This window comes from Lupinus angustifolius, chromosome LG11 (genome assembly GCF_001865875.1).
Source record: "Lupinus angustifolius cultivar Tanjil chromosome LG11, LupAngTanjil_v1.0, whole genome shotgun sequence".
NCBI classification, from domain to species: domain Eukaryota; kingdom Viridiplantae; phylum Streptophyta; class Magnoliopsida; order Fabales; family Fabaceae; genus Lupinus; species Lupinus angustifolius.
This window is the reverse complement of record NC_032019.1, coordinates 26,274,579-26,291,668: the sequence shown is the minus strand read 5'-3', so window position 1 is coordinate 26,291,668 and position 17,090 is coordinate 26,274,579. Positions and strand designations below refer to the sequence as shown.

Sequence of the window (17,090 nt, the reverse complement as noted above, 5' to 3'; positions counted from 1 at the left end):
CAGATCCATTAGTGACACTCCCAAGAATATTATCAAGAAGTGGAGGAATTGGGATGAGATGAACATTTAATCAATAATGAGATGAATAAGTGAGTAATACTATGAAATACATAATTATTTTGCTCTGATACCATATTAAAAATCAAAAGTAAGAAAATAAAATGTATTTATTCATTGGATGAATAGAATTTTTTGAATAATAATTTACAATGAAAGTAAACTATATATACATGAAAATAAAAGCTAACTAAAACAACTAAAACTAACTCTAACTATACCAAAATATAATGATTGTGTATGTGGATTAATAACATCTTTTATATGTAGGTACAATTTTTTTTGTAAAGGTGAAGAGGAGAGCACAACCTTTTGAATTTAGATTTGCTTAATGATTCTACAACTTCACCAAATTGAATGAACTAAAGTATGTTTATAAGTTTGTTATCTGAGAGGATAAATGCTTAAGAGTCATCTTAGAAATGAATTGTATGGCTTCCAAACTTTCTTTTCTCTCAGTTATCTTCCAAAAACCAATTCACAAACCACAAAGCCTTTTGGTAGTTGATTTTTGGTGGGGAGAAGAAATGAAAATGAAAGACATGAAAGTCATTTCCTAAGTATATATTATGACTCTTTCACTTACCTTTCTTCCTCTCCAAAAATCATCTTAGGAGAACATTCCGCACCACAGCATCCATTCTATTGTCCCTTTCATTTAATGCTTTGCAAGTAGATTAGATGCTTCATTCACAATAAAACCTCCTTTTCCTCTCTAGCATAGCATTTCCTTATGCTTAGGAGTTTAGCTGTGACCATCTTTAATTAAGCCATTATTTAGGGTTTCTGCATTTTGTATCTGTCCAATTAATAACAAATAAACTTCATCTATAACAGTAAAGTTCCACCAGACATCCCAGTTTAACATTTTCTCAAAATAATTACAATATCCATCTAAACATGAAACAAACAACATAACTGCAGAAAATAAAGGCTCAACTGACCACATGCAATCATGTGAACCCATACATAAAATATTGAACCTTCAGATAAGAAAAAAAATAAGGAAAGGGGTTAAAAGTGGAAATAATACATGACGAACCGGTACACGAGGCTACTACTTAGTGGAGTTGTGGACTATAGAAGTAAATACAGAAAAAATAAATCTAAGTGCTGACTAGGAATACCACTACTGTTTGAATGCTTCCCTGAAACCAATGCTGAAGCTATGTTCTAGGCCTTTCCTACCAACCATAGGAGCATTTCCCTTCTGCATCATGGCCACAAACTCATTATAATCTATTCTGCCATCCTGCATCATGATAAAAATGGGAGTTAATATGAATCGCCAATGCATAAAGCATCATTAGAAACTTAATAAATGGTTGATCAAATTCTAAGCAAAAGTAAGAATATAGCAATTAATGATGCTTCATCGAAAAGTACATTCTTTATCCCAAGGAGATTGAGGGCGATGATTTTCAAGTATAATTAGGAATGGCAACAAGGCAGGTCAGGGTCGGGTTTGTGCTTACCCAGCCCCATACCTGAATTCCAAAATCCGAACCCGAATTAAGTGGGTTGAAAACAATACTATCATCCCGAACCCGTTGGGTTTCGGGTAACCCGAACCCGACGGGAACTTGCCCGAAACATGTATTTCTATATATATATGTCAAATTTCTATGTATATATATAGGTTTTGTATATGTATTTATGTCTAATTTTATAATTTTACATATATTAATCGAGTTCGGGGTAGGGTATCAAGTATACCAAACCCAAATCCAAAAGTTGAACTCGGGTAAAACCCAAACCCGAACCCAATCACATTAGATTTTCTCCGTTAAATTCGGGTTGGGTTCAGACGGGAACTCATGGGTTCGGTTTTTATTGCCATCTCTAAGAATAACATGATGCAGGTTCTAGGGTGGTAAGATGCCCACAACTTAATCTCATGGGTGGAGAAGCTGTTTCTGTTAGAATTGTGTTTGAACGTCTGCTGATGTATTTGAGGTACATTTGGGTAAATAGCTTAATTAAGGGCTAACAATTTCGAAATAAGCTAAAATTAACTCATTTTCACAAGCTTGTCAAATAAGCTAAAAAGAGTTTATAAGAATACCATAAGCTACTTTTATAAGCTATTTTCATAAACATATTATCGAAAGTTGCCCTTAAAGCCAAAATAAGCTCTCCCACACCCTATTTATATTGTATGTATAGAATTCTTGTGTACTATTTGGTAATTATATTTAGTTGTTTAGATAGAAAAAAATCTTCTGTCTAGAGGTGTTATGAAAATTATAAATACAATAGGGTTTTAGGTACCGGGAGGAAAAGAAATACTCAAAATAGTAAAATTTATACTGACATTACTCTGAATGATATGACACAAAGAACATAACACTAACCCTTATTTGTACTAATATTAGACTCCTAATTAAATAACTAAACAAATAATAAAATATAAGATCATATAATCTCAATCCTAAGATATCTTCGAAGACACTCTAAACAAATCTAAAATATAATGATGATAATACAATATATCCTCTCAATATTCAAATATCCTGTAGATATTGTCCAAGAGATAATATAAGATATTGTGAGATATTTCATATATTCTAACAAAAATCTTTTGAAGTTTCTATATAGAAATGCTAATAAGATTCCATCAACCAAACAATAGTTCTTATAGTTTCTATAACCTAAAGGAAGGCCTCCCTTAAAGTCAATGAGAAGTCTTGAGCTCAAGACATAAAAGAGAATGTAGCTAGAAAGGATAAGAGTGAAGCAGTTCATTTGTGCTCAAGAAAAACTATTAGAAGAGGATCTATATTGAATAGAATTGGAAACCACTTACATTGTCTTCATCGATTTCTCCCATTATCTCCTCCAAGCGGATATCTCCTATGCCAAACTCGTCACAAGCCTGTTGAAGTTCATCTGGAGTAATATAGCCGCTTCCATCTTTATCAAAGTAAGAAAAGGCTGCAAATAGATGATCTTCCCTTTCGATCTTGTTCAGATGCAATGTTGCAGCAATAAACTCGCAGTAATCAATTGTTCCACTGTTATCTATATCAGCCTGCAATTCCAAGTTATAGCAATATGTAAGAAACTTGAGTTACCCTATTAATAAAAATACTTCATCAATTTATTACCATGAATCTATAAAGTACTAAGATACATTATACCCTTCTTCGTCCATTTTCGATTTGGTTTAGTTTTTATGTTTACAACCCTTTATATTTGACTAAACAAGGTAAAGTTCTGACTTGTAAGATCAAATTTCAATAATATAAATGAATAAAAAAATAGAGATAACTGGTCTTCAAGTCTGATGAGAAGGCGCTATTCTAGAATTATTTTTAATTGTAAGATGTTATGATAAAAATGAAAGAAAAGGAGTATAGTAATATAAATCATGGGGATAAAGAATTATTTCCATGTCTAACATGCCTGAACCAAAATTCAGTCTAAACTTCTACACCTTTAAATGGTGCTTTTCAGGATTATTTCTTATAAATATTTGACACTTCTATTTCTAAGTATCTCATGCTTGCTAGATATATCAGTAATTCAAGAATTATGTACATAACTAAAAGTATGTTGGTTCAAACAACGTTGCTCTCTGCATTCAATTCCCGGGCTAGAATATTGCCTGTTATAGAGATAAACCAAGGCTTTCAATGCTGCTCACAATTGCTCTGTCAATGCCATGACAGATTTGCTACCAAAGTAATAAAGAGATACACAATCAAATAGGTCCAACCCAGTTATGAAATCACGGGACCGAGTTGTTTACACTGTTTGCAATCCTTAGGATCAATCCAAATCCATTTTATGCTGTACAGTGTACACTATCTCATTTTATGCTGCACAGTTCTAGATTCTAAGGATAGGATCTCACTTTAGAGTCTTGTCAAATGCAGCATGTTGATACTGTTTGCTAATTGCTATAAATGTCAAGATCAAAAGTTCAAAACAACAAATGAATCATTTAACGGAAGATATTAAAAGGATTAGAGAAACTGGAATTGAATGATGGTGAGAAGTATGAATTATTATTCAAAGCATCGAATGATGGAGTGTTTTTGCTCTGTTAGAATTGTTCACCACTGAAGCTTCCTTCCTCCTTTTCCGATCAATGAAAATGACTACCTCGTGACAGTGTCATTTAAAATTACAAAATTAAGACTTCCAAAAGTTATTGACAATGAGCCACTGATTACTATACTATCAGCAAGTCATACTTCCAGATTCTAAGATGGCAAGTCTAACTATTACGGGCAATAGGATGATTCGTGTTAGAAACATCAGCGAAGTCTTAACTAATGCAAAATCTTCTTTTTCATTAATTTTGTATATTATTATCTAGCTAATGGCACCTATTCTTTCTATATATAAAACATTCTTAAAAAGAAAAAAGAAACTCACCGCTTGCATTAAATCATAAATTTCAGACTCCTTAACATTAGCACCCACTCTTTTCAAACCAGCTTTAAGTTCATCAAAAGTGATTTGACCACTGTTGTCTGTATCGATCATCTTGAACATTTCTTTCAAGCCAGCTATTTCTTCTTCGGATAAGCTCTCCGCAATGACCTGAAAAATACAAAGGATAGTAAGTGACAACATGAAGTGGTGGAAATTATAACATGAAGATGAGAAACCGCACTGGCAAAAATCAATACTGAATAGTCCAAGCATCTGCATGAAAAATGAATTCAGAATTTCACAACCACGGACTTACTATGAGAGCCATTTTCTTGAGCTTGTTCATTGCAGAAAATTGCTTCAAGCGACTTAATACAGCAGAATCAAGTGGCTTGTCAGCAGCCACACCATCAACTTGAATCCATGGATGACCTGCAGGAAAATAAATATAAATATATATATAAAAAGAGAGAAAGGCAGCTAAAAATAAAGATAATGAATATATGACTGGTAGGTATAATATGATAAGTAACATAATCTAACACTCATACTTATACTAACAATTACTTAAAGTACTAGTATCTCTAGTACTAGTCCAAGCCCATTAACAATAAGACTAATAACCTTAATATACTTTGATGATTTTCGCTTTAACAATTAAAGTGAGAGTCAAGCAAGGAAAAGAAGAACTATTTTCATGTGACTAACACCAAATGTTCATGAGAAGTTTGTGGCAAACCGAAATTATGATTGGATAATCAATTAGTAGAGCTATACTTACATAATACTTGATGTGCTTTCAGCCTCCTTCTAGGGTCACGAACAAGCATTTTCTTTACTAAATCTTTCGCACTTTCAGAAATTTGAGGCCAGGGATCGGAAGTGAAATCAAGATCGCCATGCAGAACCTGTTCAAATATTTCTTGTTCGCTTTCTGCACAACAATTATGAGCATACAAAAGAGGGAGGGGAAATTAATAATCAGCAAATTACGGAATACATTTATAAGAACAGAGATCAAAATTCCACTGTCCAGATGAATTCAAAAGAACACACCAGCCCAAAATGGAGGTACTCCACTCAAAAGAATGTAAAGGATAACCCCAGCACTCCAAACATCGGCTTCAGGACCATACCACTTTCCCAAAACTTCCGGGGCGACATAATATGGACTGCCAACTACATCCATAAATATTTCACCTGGAAGAAAAAGAGAGTCACTTTTTCTACATAGGATGAATGAACTACTTAAGTTTTTAAAAAGCTTAATTTTGAACTACATAGATTACACTACTTCTACAAGAATAACACCTATAAAGATGTTTGGTGTAAGAAGAGTTGGTGATATCTCCTTCCCCACTCTATGTGTGTGTGATGTGTATTGTACATTTCATTATTTCTGTTCACATAAAATATGGAAAGCTACCATTTTGGTCTTTGAAATATACATTTTTTATCAACTTTTAAATTTCAGACTTTAAATGTTTTGTTTCATCAAACTTGGCCATGCTTAACATATTTCATACGCATTCTGTGGTTCTTGCACACATTTATGGTAAGCTCAAATTGAGATGAACTCAAATAGATAGAGTTAAGTTGAGGGAGGAAATTTTCAAGAATCAAACCAGTAGCTTTCTCTGCAAACATTTAATCACAATATAATCATATGACCGTCTGAAAATACCTGGCTTAAAGAACACGGATAATCCAAAGTCAATGGTTTTGAGAGATGAATCCTCCTGTTTATTGATAAAGAGAAAATTCTCCGGTTTAAGGTCTCTGTGCATCACACCTAGAGAGTGACAAGCCTCGACAACGTCAACTATAGTCCTAATGAGGTCAGCTGCCTGTCTTTCAGTATAATGCCCACGCTGAATTATCCGATCAAAAAGCTCACCACCAGCACATAACTCCATCACAACATGCACTGCCACTGAATCCTCATAAGCACCTTTGATGGATATAACATTAGGATGCCCCGCCAAATGGTGCATTATCTGAATTTCTCTTCTCACATCCTCAACATCTTCATCACTTACCAGCTTCCTCTTCGCAATTGATTTGCACGCATACTCGCGTCCTGTTGCCTTCTCAATACACAACAATGTCGTCCCAAACTGACCCTGTCCAAGTTTCCTCCCCAGAGTGAAGAACTCCTTGAAATTACCAGTCTCGGTTTGTAACACGGAATCAACGCGAAGTCCTGCGCTAGAAACTCTCTTCATATGACCAGGTTTCTTGGCTTTCTTCTTCTCCTTTTCCCGTTCCGGTTCTGTTTCATGTTTTGCTACTGGTTTTGCTTCTGGTTTTGGCATAGTTATCTGCTCAGGGGGTTTGCTTTGGACAGGAAAGGGTGATTCAGGCTCTTTAGTTGTTTCCAAATTTCCAGTTCCTCTATTAGAATTCGATACCGATCCTTCGGATGATTGGGACCACCACATTGCTGCAGAAACTGATTGAAGAAAACCATTCTTTGGAATGCTTGGACCAACACAAGTGTTCCCCATAGTGCTTCACACTGAACTATTTCTACAAGACCCTAACTTTCATCACTTGGATCTATAACTCAACATCATCTGTTAACACAAAACATAAGATCTGAATATGATCTTCAAACTCATAATACTGTGCATCTAAGTCAAACCCCATATATATTGCACCATTTTGTTTTGCATAAACAACAAATCCAAATATCCAATACTACCCAAAAAACAAACAAAATTTAAAGGGATTAATAAACTAATGATTGATAACAAACAAAAATTATTGATTATAGAAGAGGGAAAGTGCAAAATAAAGAATCAAACTTGATATAATTTTAAAAGCACCCCTTTAAATGAAAAGATCATAAATCATATAATAAGACCATAAATGAACAAAACAAAAGTTGAGAAATTGAAACAAAAGAAACATACAATAAAGGGTAGTAGCAACTATGAAGTGAAGAGGGAAGTTAAAAATGAAGTATAGAACTTTGAGTTTACCAGGTCAATTGAGGTTGATGAATGGTATAGAATAAGTGGTTTTGGATTTGGTCTAGTTGCCTTGTATAGTTTGGACTATGTTTTCAGCACTCTTTTTTCTGCTCAGACTTTCCAACATGCCACTTTCACTCTGCCCTTTCATTAAATTTTCAGAAAATTGAATATCCACTTCTGGTAATAGTTTTTTAGTGTAATATTTATATACGGTTATTATTATGATTTATATTCACTATTTACATATATTATTTTTATTCAATAGTTAATAATAATTAAAAATAAATAATTGATAATATAATGATGATGTAAAAATTTTACACTATTTATATATACATTTATTTCTCGTACTTTTTTTCTAAATCAACTTATTATTTACTATTTATTTATTAATTATTATTTTCTTTTAAATAAATATATTAACTATTTAAGATGTATTGATCATAAATTGTTTTATATCGAAAATATATATAAATCTATTTTCGTCACTAATTTTTTCCCATTTATGAATTTGGTCTCTGATTATACGAGAATGTCAAAATAATTTCCAAAAATATATAAACATGTCAATTTGTGATAAAAAAATACTATTAGTTATATAAATTATTTGACTCATATTTAATATTTTTGAACATTTATTTAAATTTCTATCTTTACATGGATTAATTTGTTACACACGGAAATCTATAAAGATCAAACTCATATTCACTGTAATTTTAATTAAAAGTTTGTGAGATATATTAATCATAGTTTGTTTTATGTTGTGCAAGCTGGAGTTGGGGAGCGAGGTAAACGCGTTTGTTTCGGTCTGGACTGGACCTTTGTGCTTAGATTTGTTTTTCAATATATACTATATTATAACTGTTTTTTATGTTATAACTACTTTTTACATTGTTATAATTTTATATCATTATTATTTATTTATGTAATAAATTAAATATTTTGGTTAAAAACAATATTCTCTTCTTTTACTTTTTAATATTTATTCATGATGGTCAGTTTTATATTCTATAATTTAAATTAACTTAATAGTATTGTGTATTAATTAATTACACACAAACAATGATAGTTAATGGAATTTGTTCTTTTTGAGCCATGTGCTCAGAGGATGTTTACGACTTTACCGACTGAACTATTTCTTCGACCCATTTAATAAAGTTAATAATATTATATATTTATATTTATATATATATAAAGACAAAGAATATGTTAACACCCAAACTGAAGGGAAAACTTTTTATAAGTAGATATATGGTGTAACTATTTCTTATCTATTTTGCTCTTTTAATTAACTAAAAATATAATATAGTCTCACATAATAAACTATATATAAAGGGAAAAGTTCTTATAATTATCTATATGGTGTAATTATCTCTTATATATTTTGCTCTTTTAATTAACTAAAATTATAATATTTTCTCACATAATAAACTATATATAAAGGAAAACTTCCTTATAAGTACCTGTAATTATTTCTTACATATTTTCCCCTTTTAATTAGAGTAAGTTACATATAGCAAAGATATCAAATCTCCAATGTAATTTTTCATAATATCACAATTCATTTTTATACTTTTTATCACAAAAATGATAATATCATATATACTCAATACAAAAGTGTAATAAGAATGTGGATCGGCAGGCACAAAGTGTTTATCGACACACTAATATATATAAATAGAAGGATATGTTAACACTCAAACTCAATTACATTAGTTATATTTAGTTAATTATTTTTTAAATCCAACATATCACAATGGTGAAACTTAAAAGTTATATAAAATTCTATACTCAATACAAAAGTGTAATAAGAATGTGGGTCGGTATCGACACACTAATATATATAAATAGAAGGATATGTTAACACTCAAACTGAATTACATTAGTTATATTTAGTTAATTATTTTTTAAATCCAACAAATCACAAGTGTGAAACTTAAAAGTTATATAAAATTCATTTTTTCTCTCTCATCACTTTTCATATATAAACATCTTTTATAGACTATAAATTATGTTGATTCGTTTGGTAATTAATAGTTATATTATCTACATTATTTGTCTCTAATTTGAGAAAAATTAAACACAACTATATAATTAAGGATTTAATATGTATACACTGACAGTGTAAGTGATTTTTACACTGTCAGCAAATCATCACCATTTATATGTTAGTTAGTATTGATTTCTAAACAAAAGTATTATAAATAAATGGTGTATGATGTGCTGACAGTATAAAAAATTTACACTGTTAGTGCATAGATTTTAAACTCTATAATTAAATAGTTTCACTTTTCTTATATTTTAAAGACGTATATTATGTTAATCTTAATATATATATATATATGAAATACTAAATAATTTTGGATTTTATAAAATTAGATATATGAAATTTCTGTCATAGGAACTTTCAATCAAACAACAGGTTTGGTTAAATATATAAAAATTATCAGTGATATAAGAGTTGATCTAATTTAACTTGGCCTAATCTCTTCTTTACAACAATTGACAATATTTAAATTATATCAACTATTTATTTTAACTTCTCACAATTTGGTTATGATTACTTTATTATTATATTTGATATTTTAGAGAGAAAAACACTAGTATTAGATGATGTTGGAGTTGAAGACCTATAAAGAAAATATAATAGAGAAAATGACACCGATAATTTAATATGGTTGGACAATTTGCCTACGTCCATAGTTGAAGAGCAGCAAAAATTATTTCACTATGATAAAAGAGAACTACAAGTGTTCCACTCACTTCCCAAAACTCAAGTACACCCAATTTCACTCTCACTCAAATATTTCTCACACAATTAGAACAAGAGAACAAGAAGAAAGAATATTCACTAAGCTAAGTATTTAGTGTGTGTTACAATGACATGAAACACTCCTATTTATAGCCAAAGTTCTTGAAGATTACGTGGCCAAAGGGAAAAGAACATTAATGTTGGTTTCACAATAGTCACTTCTTTTTACTTGGCTAGAAATTATCTCTTTCTTCAAGATGATTTTTAGCCACTTCTTTTTTGTTTGGCTAAAGAAAGTCTTTTTATCATCTTTTTCTTTTAGCCAATATTCAATAGATGATTTTAGGCAGTAACAGCAGAATAATTAACGAAGATACTATTTATTTAATTTGTCACAAAATATAAATATTTAAATTTAATTATGAATTACAAATATTTAAAAACATTTATTCCATCTAACATCATAAAAAAAATAGTTTCTGGAATAGAATAAAAATTAAATTCAAATATAAAGGTTGATTCACCTAAAAGTGGCATATTCAAAGTAGTTATTTTTAATATGTTATACCTAATAATTTTATTTAAATAAGAATTATAAATGTTAATTTTTTTCTAATATTAATTATGAAACACCAGACATCGTTTTAAAAACGATAGTTATGTAATCAAATTCTGAAGTAATCTTAAATTAAATAATATAATTTATACTTATTAAATGAACTTAAAAGTAAAATACCATAATCAATACTATAAATATGTTATTAAAATAGTGAAAAATAATTAAATAAGTGGAATTCAGACTTTGCAATGTAGTGCAAAATTTTAAGAGTCTTGACTTGTGTCTTAATGAGTAAAAGATTGATATAACAAAGTCTTAAGAATGTTTGGAACAAGCACTAAATGTCCATGAACTTTAGAATTATATGTTGGCCAAATGTGAACCGGATGTTAGTTCACTTCAAAGACAATTATGTTTTATCCACTAGATTAAAAAATGTTGTAACCTGTTGGTATTTTTTTAGAAGTCGTGAATCCAATTTACTCTATTATTTATATTGTTTAAAAGTTGGATTTCCAATATACGACTTCTGAATATGTTATTTTTGAAGTATAGAAGTCGTGAATCCGACTTCTGTATATAATTTGTGACACCCTTTAATGACTTTTGGGTGTATTATTTATATTGTTTAGAAGTTGGATTTTTAATGTACGACTTCTGAGTGTATTATTTCTGAAGTGTAGAAGTGGCGATTTTCGTTAACGACTTCTACAAATAGTTTAAAATTGTTCACTAGAAGTCATATTTTTTCATACCGACTCCTAAACTTGCAAAACATTTGTTCATAGAAGTTGTAGATTGAAATCGTGACTTCTACAAAACTCGATACAAAAATTTAAAAAATGAGATTAATGACTACCTAATCTAATGACTAATAATGTATCTCGCATGAATGCGAATTAACTTGCAATTTACAAGTTAGTCTTTGCTTTATATGTTTGTAAAAATAGTGACTATAGTTGAAGAGAAAGTGAATAATAAAAAGACTATAATATAAGAATGAGAATGATAGAGAGAGTGCCATGAGAATGGAAGGGAGGAACAAAGAAAAATGGGGGAGAAGAGAATTGGGGTAGTTAGGGTGTTAAAAGATACCGAAAACCAATTCAGAAAAACTAAAACACCAAAAAAGTGAAATTATTTTATTAATGTTGAATAATTGATTTTTAGAAAACTGATTCGTCTAGATTGGATATTGGTCCCAACTTTAGAAACCGGGTTGAATCAATACTAATTACACATGCACAAAATATAAAAAATTATTTTATTTCTGGATCTAATTAATCTGGCAATCGACAATTGAAAATTTACATTCTACATATTTTTCTAATTGTTAAAATTGATATTACTTATTAGTTAATATTTTCAGAGTAATTATGATAGGTCAAATGGGCTTAATGATAAAAGGTCCAGAGTTCCCCCTAAATGGATGACAGATTATATTATCTAGAACCTTCTATTTTAATATTTCTGTTTTAAAAATTTACTTTTCAATCGAGATGTTGTCAAGTGTAAGGCTAACATCATAATTAGGGTTTGCTTATTGTATTTAAATTGATCAATTTTCCTTGGATGAATATATGAAAAATCTAGAGCATTGCTCAATCTCTTTTCTTCTCTTTAATTTCTAGAAATATTAACTTCATTGATAGAAACCCTCTATCAAATTACTCATATTCTTTTTTACTTTACCAATCCCTACTAATTTTAAATTACCAATTTAGTTCTCTATAATTTTAATGTGAAACCATGTTAGTCCTTCTGCCTATATTTATATCTGTCAAATATCATTAACTGTTTTAGTATACGTGTTATCAACTACTAACTCTGCTAAATGTCTCTTGTCCACATTGACAAGTCTAACACGTCACTGAGTAACTTGTAATTTTCTTTAATAAAATCCTTTTATTAAAACAACAACGTTTATTTTTAACAAAAAGGACGTTGTTTTAGGTTTTTTCTTCCAACATTCAATTTTTTCTTCCATTGAACTCTATATCTGAACCCAAAGTTATAAACTTTCCTTAAATGATTCATTGGGTCACTGTTCAAATAATTAACCTATTACAACCCAGATCTGAAATAATTAATCCCATTTTTGTATTAGAACAGTTCATGTTCACCTCATATTTCATGAGTCACTGTTGAACAGTTTGTGGCTATTATTAACACAGTGAGTGATGTATTTCTTCTATCATTTCACAACATAATTTTACAAACTAATTTGTTAATTAAGTAATCAGAGATCTATGGGATTTCCACATCCAAAAACAATTTATATTCCACTTCACGTTATATGTTTCCCTTTTTTTATTAACCCTTAAGTTTTGACTTCATAAACTAAAGAATGTAAATTAAAAAATATAACTTTGGGTTCATTTGCAGGAAACTCACAGTAAGTGCCTTCAAATATTGCAATTGAAATAAACCAATAATGCTAGCTTCTTTTTGCAGTTGGTATTCTGTATACTCCTACAAAAAGAAAGTATCATCAACCATGAATAAAACTAGTTTTTTGACTAGTGTGTCACAACTTATCTATGCCCTGAAAATAAATTGAAGTGGAAAGAACAAAGTAACTGAACTTTTATTACATTAAGCTCAAAACAACATTTCCCTTATTTTGCTTCGTAGTTTGGTTGTATCACAAAAGAAACACTAACGAACAAAAACGTATTATATACTTTAATTTCACTCGTCTCTTGATAAACATCAGTGTTTCTCGCTCTAAGGCGCTGTAGAGCAGAATCCCACTGAATCATTTGAAGGAAAGTAAGGGTGACAATTGGATAGATTTGGATGGATGTGGATCATAATGGATGAATAAAAAATCATTCACCAATTTATATAAATCCATAAAATCACATTTCTAAACTAGAGAAAAACTTATATGGAGACACATGTAACACTTTCCATGTCGCATTTGGAGACAAATACATTTTATGATTTTTCATACTATCATTTAAGATTAAATTTAATTATAATTAAATTATTAATGTGTAGTCAAGATTTTATTAGTTGTCATTGCATGGTTTCATCTTCACACAAGTCTTAATCTCTAAACTATCTAATTCATCCCTATCCAATGGATTCCATTCCATCCATATATCCATTTTAGTGGATTGGATGAATGAATATCCAATCCATTTTTTTTAATTTGAGCTAAAGTATTTTTTTGAAGGAAAAAAGTCGTTTTAAGATTTTTTTATTTAAAAAACATTTGTACAAATAAATTTAAAAAAACACTTTTAAAAAGTGATTTAAAAAAACACTTTTAAAAAGTGATTTAAAAAAACACTTTTAAAAAGTGATTTAAAAAAACACTTTTAAAAAGTGATTTAAAAAAACACTTTTAAAAAGTGATTTAAAAAAACACTTTTAAAAAGTGATTTAAAAAAACACTTTTAAAAAGTGATTTAAAAAAACACTTTTAAAAAGTGATTTAAAAAAACACTTTTAAAAAGTGATTTAAAAAAACACTTTTAAAAAGTGATTTAAAAAAACACTTTTAAAAAGTGATTTTAAAAAAACACTTCTTTAAAAAATATTACTATTTAACTATATTTGTGAAATATCTGAAAGGCAACAATGTAGGTAAAGTCAGAGATACTATATTATACAATCATGCACAAAATGTTATATCAATCCTCATTGAATTTTTTGAAAGAATGCTTTGATAAAAAAGATAATACCGTTGAAGGAATCCTTTTGTTAGAAAGATAGTAGCTTATAGCACTGATATCAAAACATGTTCGTGTCGGCCGGTTCAACCGGTAATATACAACATTTATACCGACCATACAATTATACTGGTAAAAACTGGTCACATTATTCAGTTTTCAGTTGAACCGTACAGGTCATACCGACTGGTTTCATTTAAAGCTATTTTTTTTAATGAAAATGATTTATTTTTACTAAAATATTGGTATGAATGCTCGAACACACAACTACTACATTTTTTATACATCTAAAACATGGTCTTCAATATACATTTTTTAACAAGTTTTAGAACATCAATATTAGTAGAAAATATATGTAATCTAACTTCACCGGTATGCAATTTAATTGGTGAACCACTTATTGAACTATCATACCACTATATCAGTACTATGACCGGTTTAATGACTGATATGATATTAATAACATTGGTTTATACTTTGCACGTTGGGTATGCATGTTGCTTTATGAGAAAAAATATTTTTGTTTTTATTTTTTGGATAGATTGGGTATCCATCTAAATGGATATACCCATGGGTATCTATTTGATATAATGAATGAAGTTGAATCCATCCATTATCAACACTATACATTGGATTATATCCATTTAAATCCATTAGTTCTAACAGATGGATTTGAATGAATTTAATTTGGATGAATTGTAGATTATGGATAATTTTGCCACCTCTAAAGGAATGTTTGTAAGTCTGGGTTTAGATATGAGGTTCAATTGAAGACAAAACTGGTGGACGAAAGAGAAACCTAAAAGGACGTCGTTTAAAAAAACTTAAAGATTGATAAAAATTATGGACAATGACAAATCAACTACACCAACATGAAGACTTAAATTCAAGCTTCAAGAAAGGATCATCAAAGTTAGAGTAATCTTTTTATTTTAGGTCCTAAGATGTTTTGAATGAGTATAGTTTAAGTTGGATGAACCTAATGATAAATCTCACATATTAGAGTATGAAGATAATGCATATGAGATTTTCATCCACAACATGATTTAGGTATAGTTTTAGCATACATATATTATTTTGATGCATTAAACTAAGTTGTAATTATATCATTTTCATCATCATGCATCAATCACTCATATTAGAGGTTCATGGAAAATTAAGTAATATTTTTTAGAAAATCGTTAATTGATTAAGACTTTAGTTAACCGATTAAGTATTTGCAAATGGGAATCTCGTTAATCGATTAAGGACATGGTTAATTGGTTAAGTCAGTTTTTGTTTTAGAATCTTGGATGTTTTAAAGAAATGTTAATCGATTAAGTAGTTATATAATCAATTAACCCCAACATAAGGGTATTTTACCATCCTTTCCTATAGGGAAAAAAACAACAATGAACTTGATACAGAATACAAGAATACACGAATTTTCAAGAGAGTTTTTCTAAAAAGTGTGATATAAACTTTTATGTGAAAAGAGAGAGTTTTGTGAATCTTTGAAAGAGCTTTTAATTTCAAGCATTGATTGTTTTCAAAGATTTTCCTTTTGTGTCTCATAATCATTCATATTCATCTCTGAGATTGTGAGATTCATCAAAGAGTTATTGGTTCTGAATTTTAGTGTATGATTAGCACATCAAGGTGTAAAAACTTTGAACATGTTTTACATATTGATTTATAAATTTGTCTCTTTGGGGTGTGAGGCATCACCATGGAAAAAGAGAGAAATTTAGGAAGAAAATCCTAGACTGAGGTTAGATCCAAGAAAAGGTACTTTTTGGTATATGATAAGTGCCAAAAGTATACACTTTTCACCATCATTCTATGGTACTTATCCTATGCAAATTGTAGAAAACCAACTTAAATTAACACTTTTTAGGTGAATTTTGCATGATTAAATAAATTGGTTCATTATTAGTTCTTATCCAAGTTTTCTTTGAGTTTTGTAGGAAATTGAATATTAAAGAATAAATTCAAAGATGGATAAGAATTCAAGCCAAAATTCAAGACAAAAGCTCAAAATGAATTGCTAAAAGTAATCAAGTTAAAGCATGGCATGCTATGTGCTTAATTTGGTTACTTAGCCTTGAAGAAAGGTAGCTTACTTCGTCTTGAAGAAACCTATGTTAAGGTAGGCAAGGCAACTTGAAAAAATCAAATGTTTACCTTAACTTAAAGAAAACAGCCCAAAAGTGCCAAGCAACCAACAAAAATCAAGTAACAAACCAAAGGAAAAAAGGTTGCTTCACCATGAAGAAATCAAGCACAAAGCTGCCAACCAAGCCAAGCACCAGGCCAGGTCAGCCAGGCACCAAGCACCAGGTCAGGCAGGCACCAAGCACCAGGCCAGGTCAGGCATGCACCAAGCACCAGGCTAGGTCAGGCAGGCACCAAGCACCAGGCTAGGTCAGCCAACACCAAGCACCAGGCCAGGTCAGCTAAGTTGCTGAACCAGGTAGCTGAGCATGGAACCAGCCAGCTGAGCGGCTGAAACATGCAGTTGAGCGGGGAACCAGGTCAGCCAAGCTGCTGAAACAGGTAGCTTAGCGGGGAAACAGGTGGACTAAGCGGCTGGCGCACCAGAAAAGTGATTTTTTCGTCAAATCATGGAATATCTTACTTTTTCTTTGCTTAAAGGCCAAGAACATGACCTCATGGATGACATAAGGCTATGACAAGAAGGA

General features: G+C 30.3%; 1 protein-coding gene across 1 annotated transcript; it reads right to left on the bottom strand.

Annotated features, from left to right (window-relative positions):
- On the bottom strand, positions 848-7,536 carry LOC109361242 (calcium-dependent protein kinase 1-like). Its single transcript, XM_019606631.1, has 8 exons — positions 7,425-7,536; positions 6,125-7,016; positions 5,497-5,640; positions 5,222-5,374; positions 4,757-4,872; positions 4,441-4,608; positions 2,864-3,088; positions 848-1,309 (listed from the first exon to the last, which is right to left on the bottom strand). Exons 2-8 carry the CDS (start codon positions 6,945-6,947, stop codon positions 1,187-1,189), a joined length of 1,752 nt encoding a protein of 583 aa, XP_019462176.1. The 5' UTR covers positions 6,948-7,016; positions 7,425-7,536; the 3' UTR covers positions 848-1,186.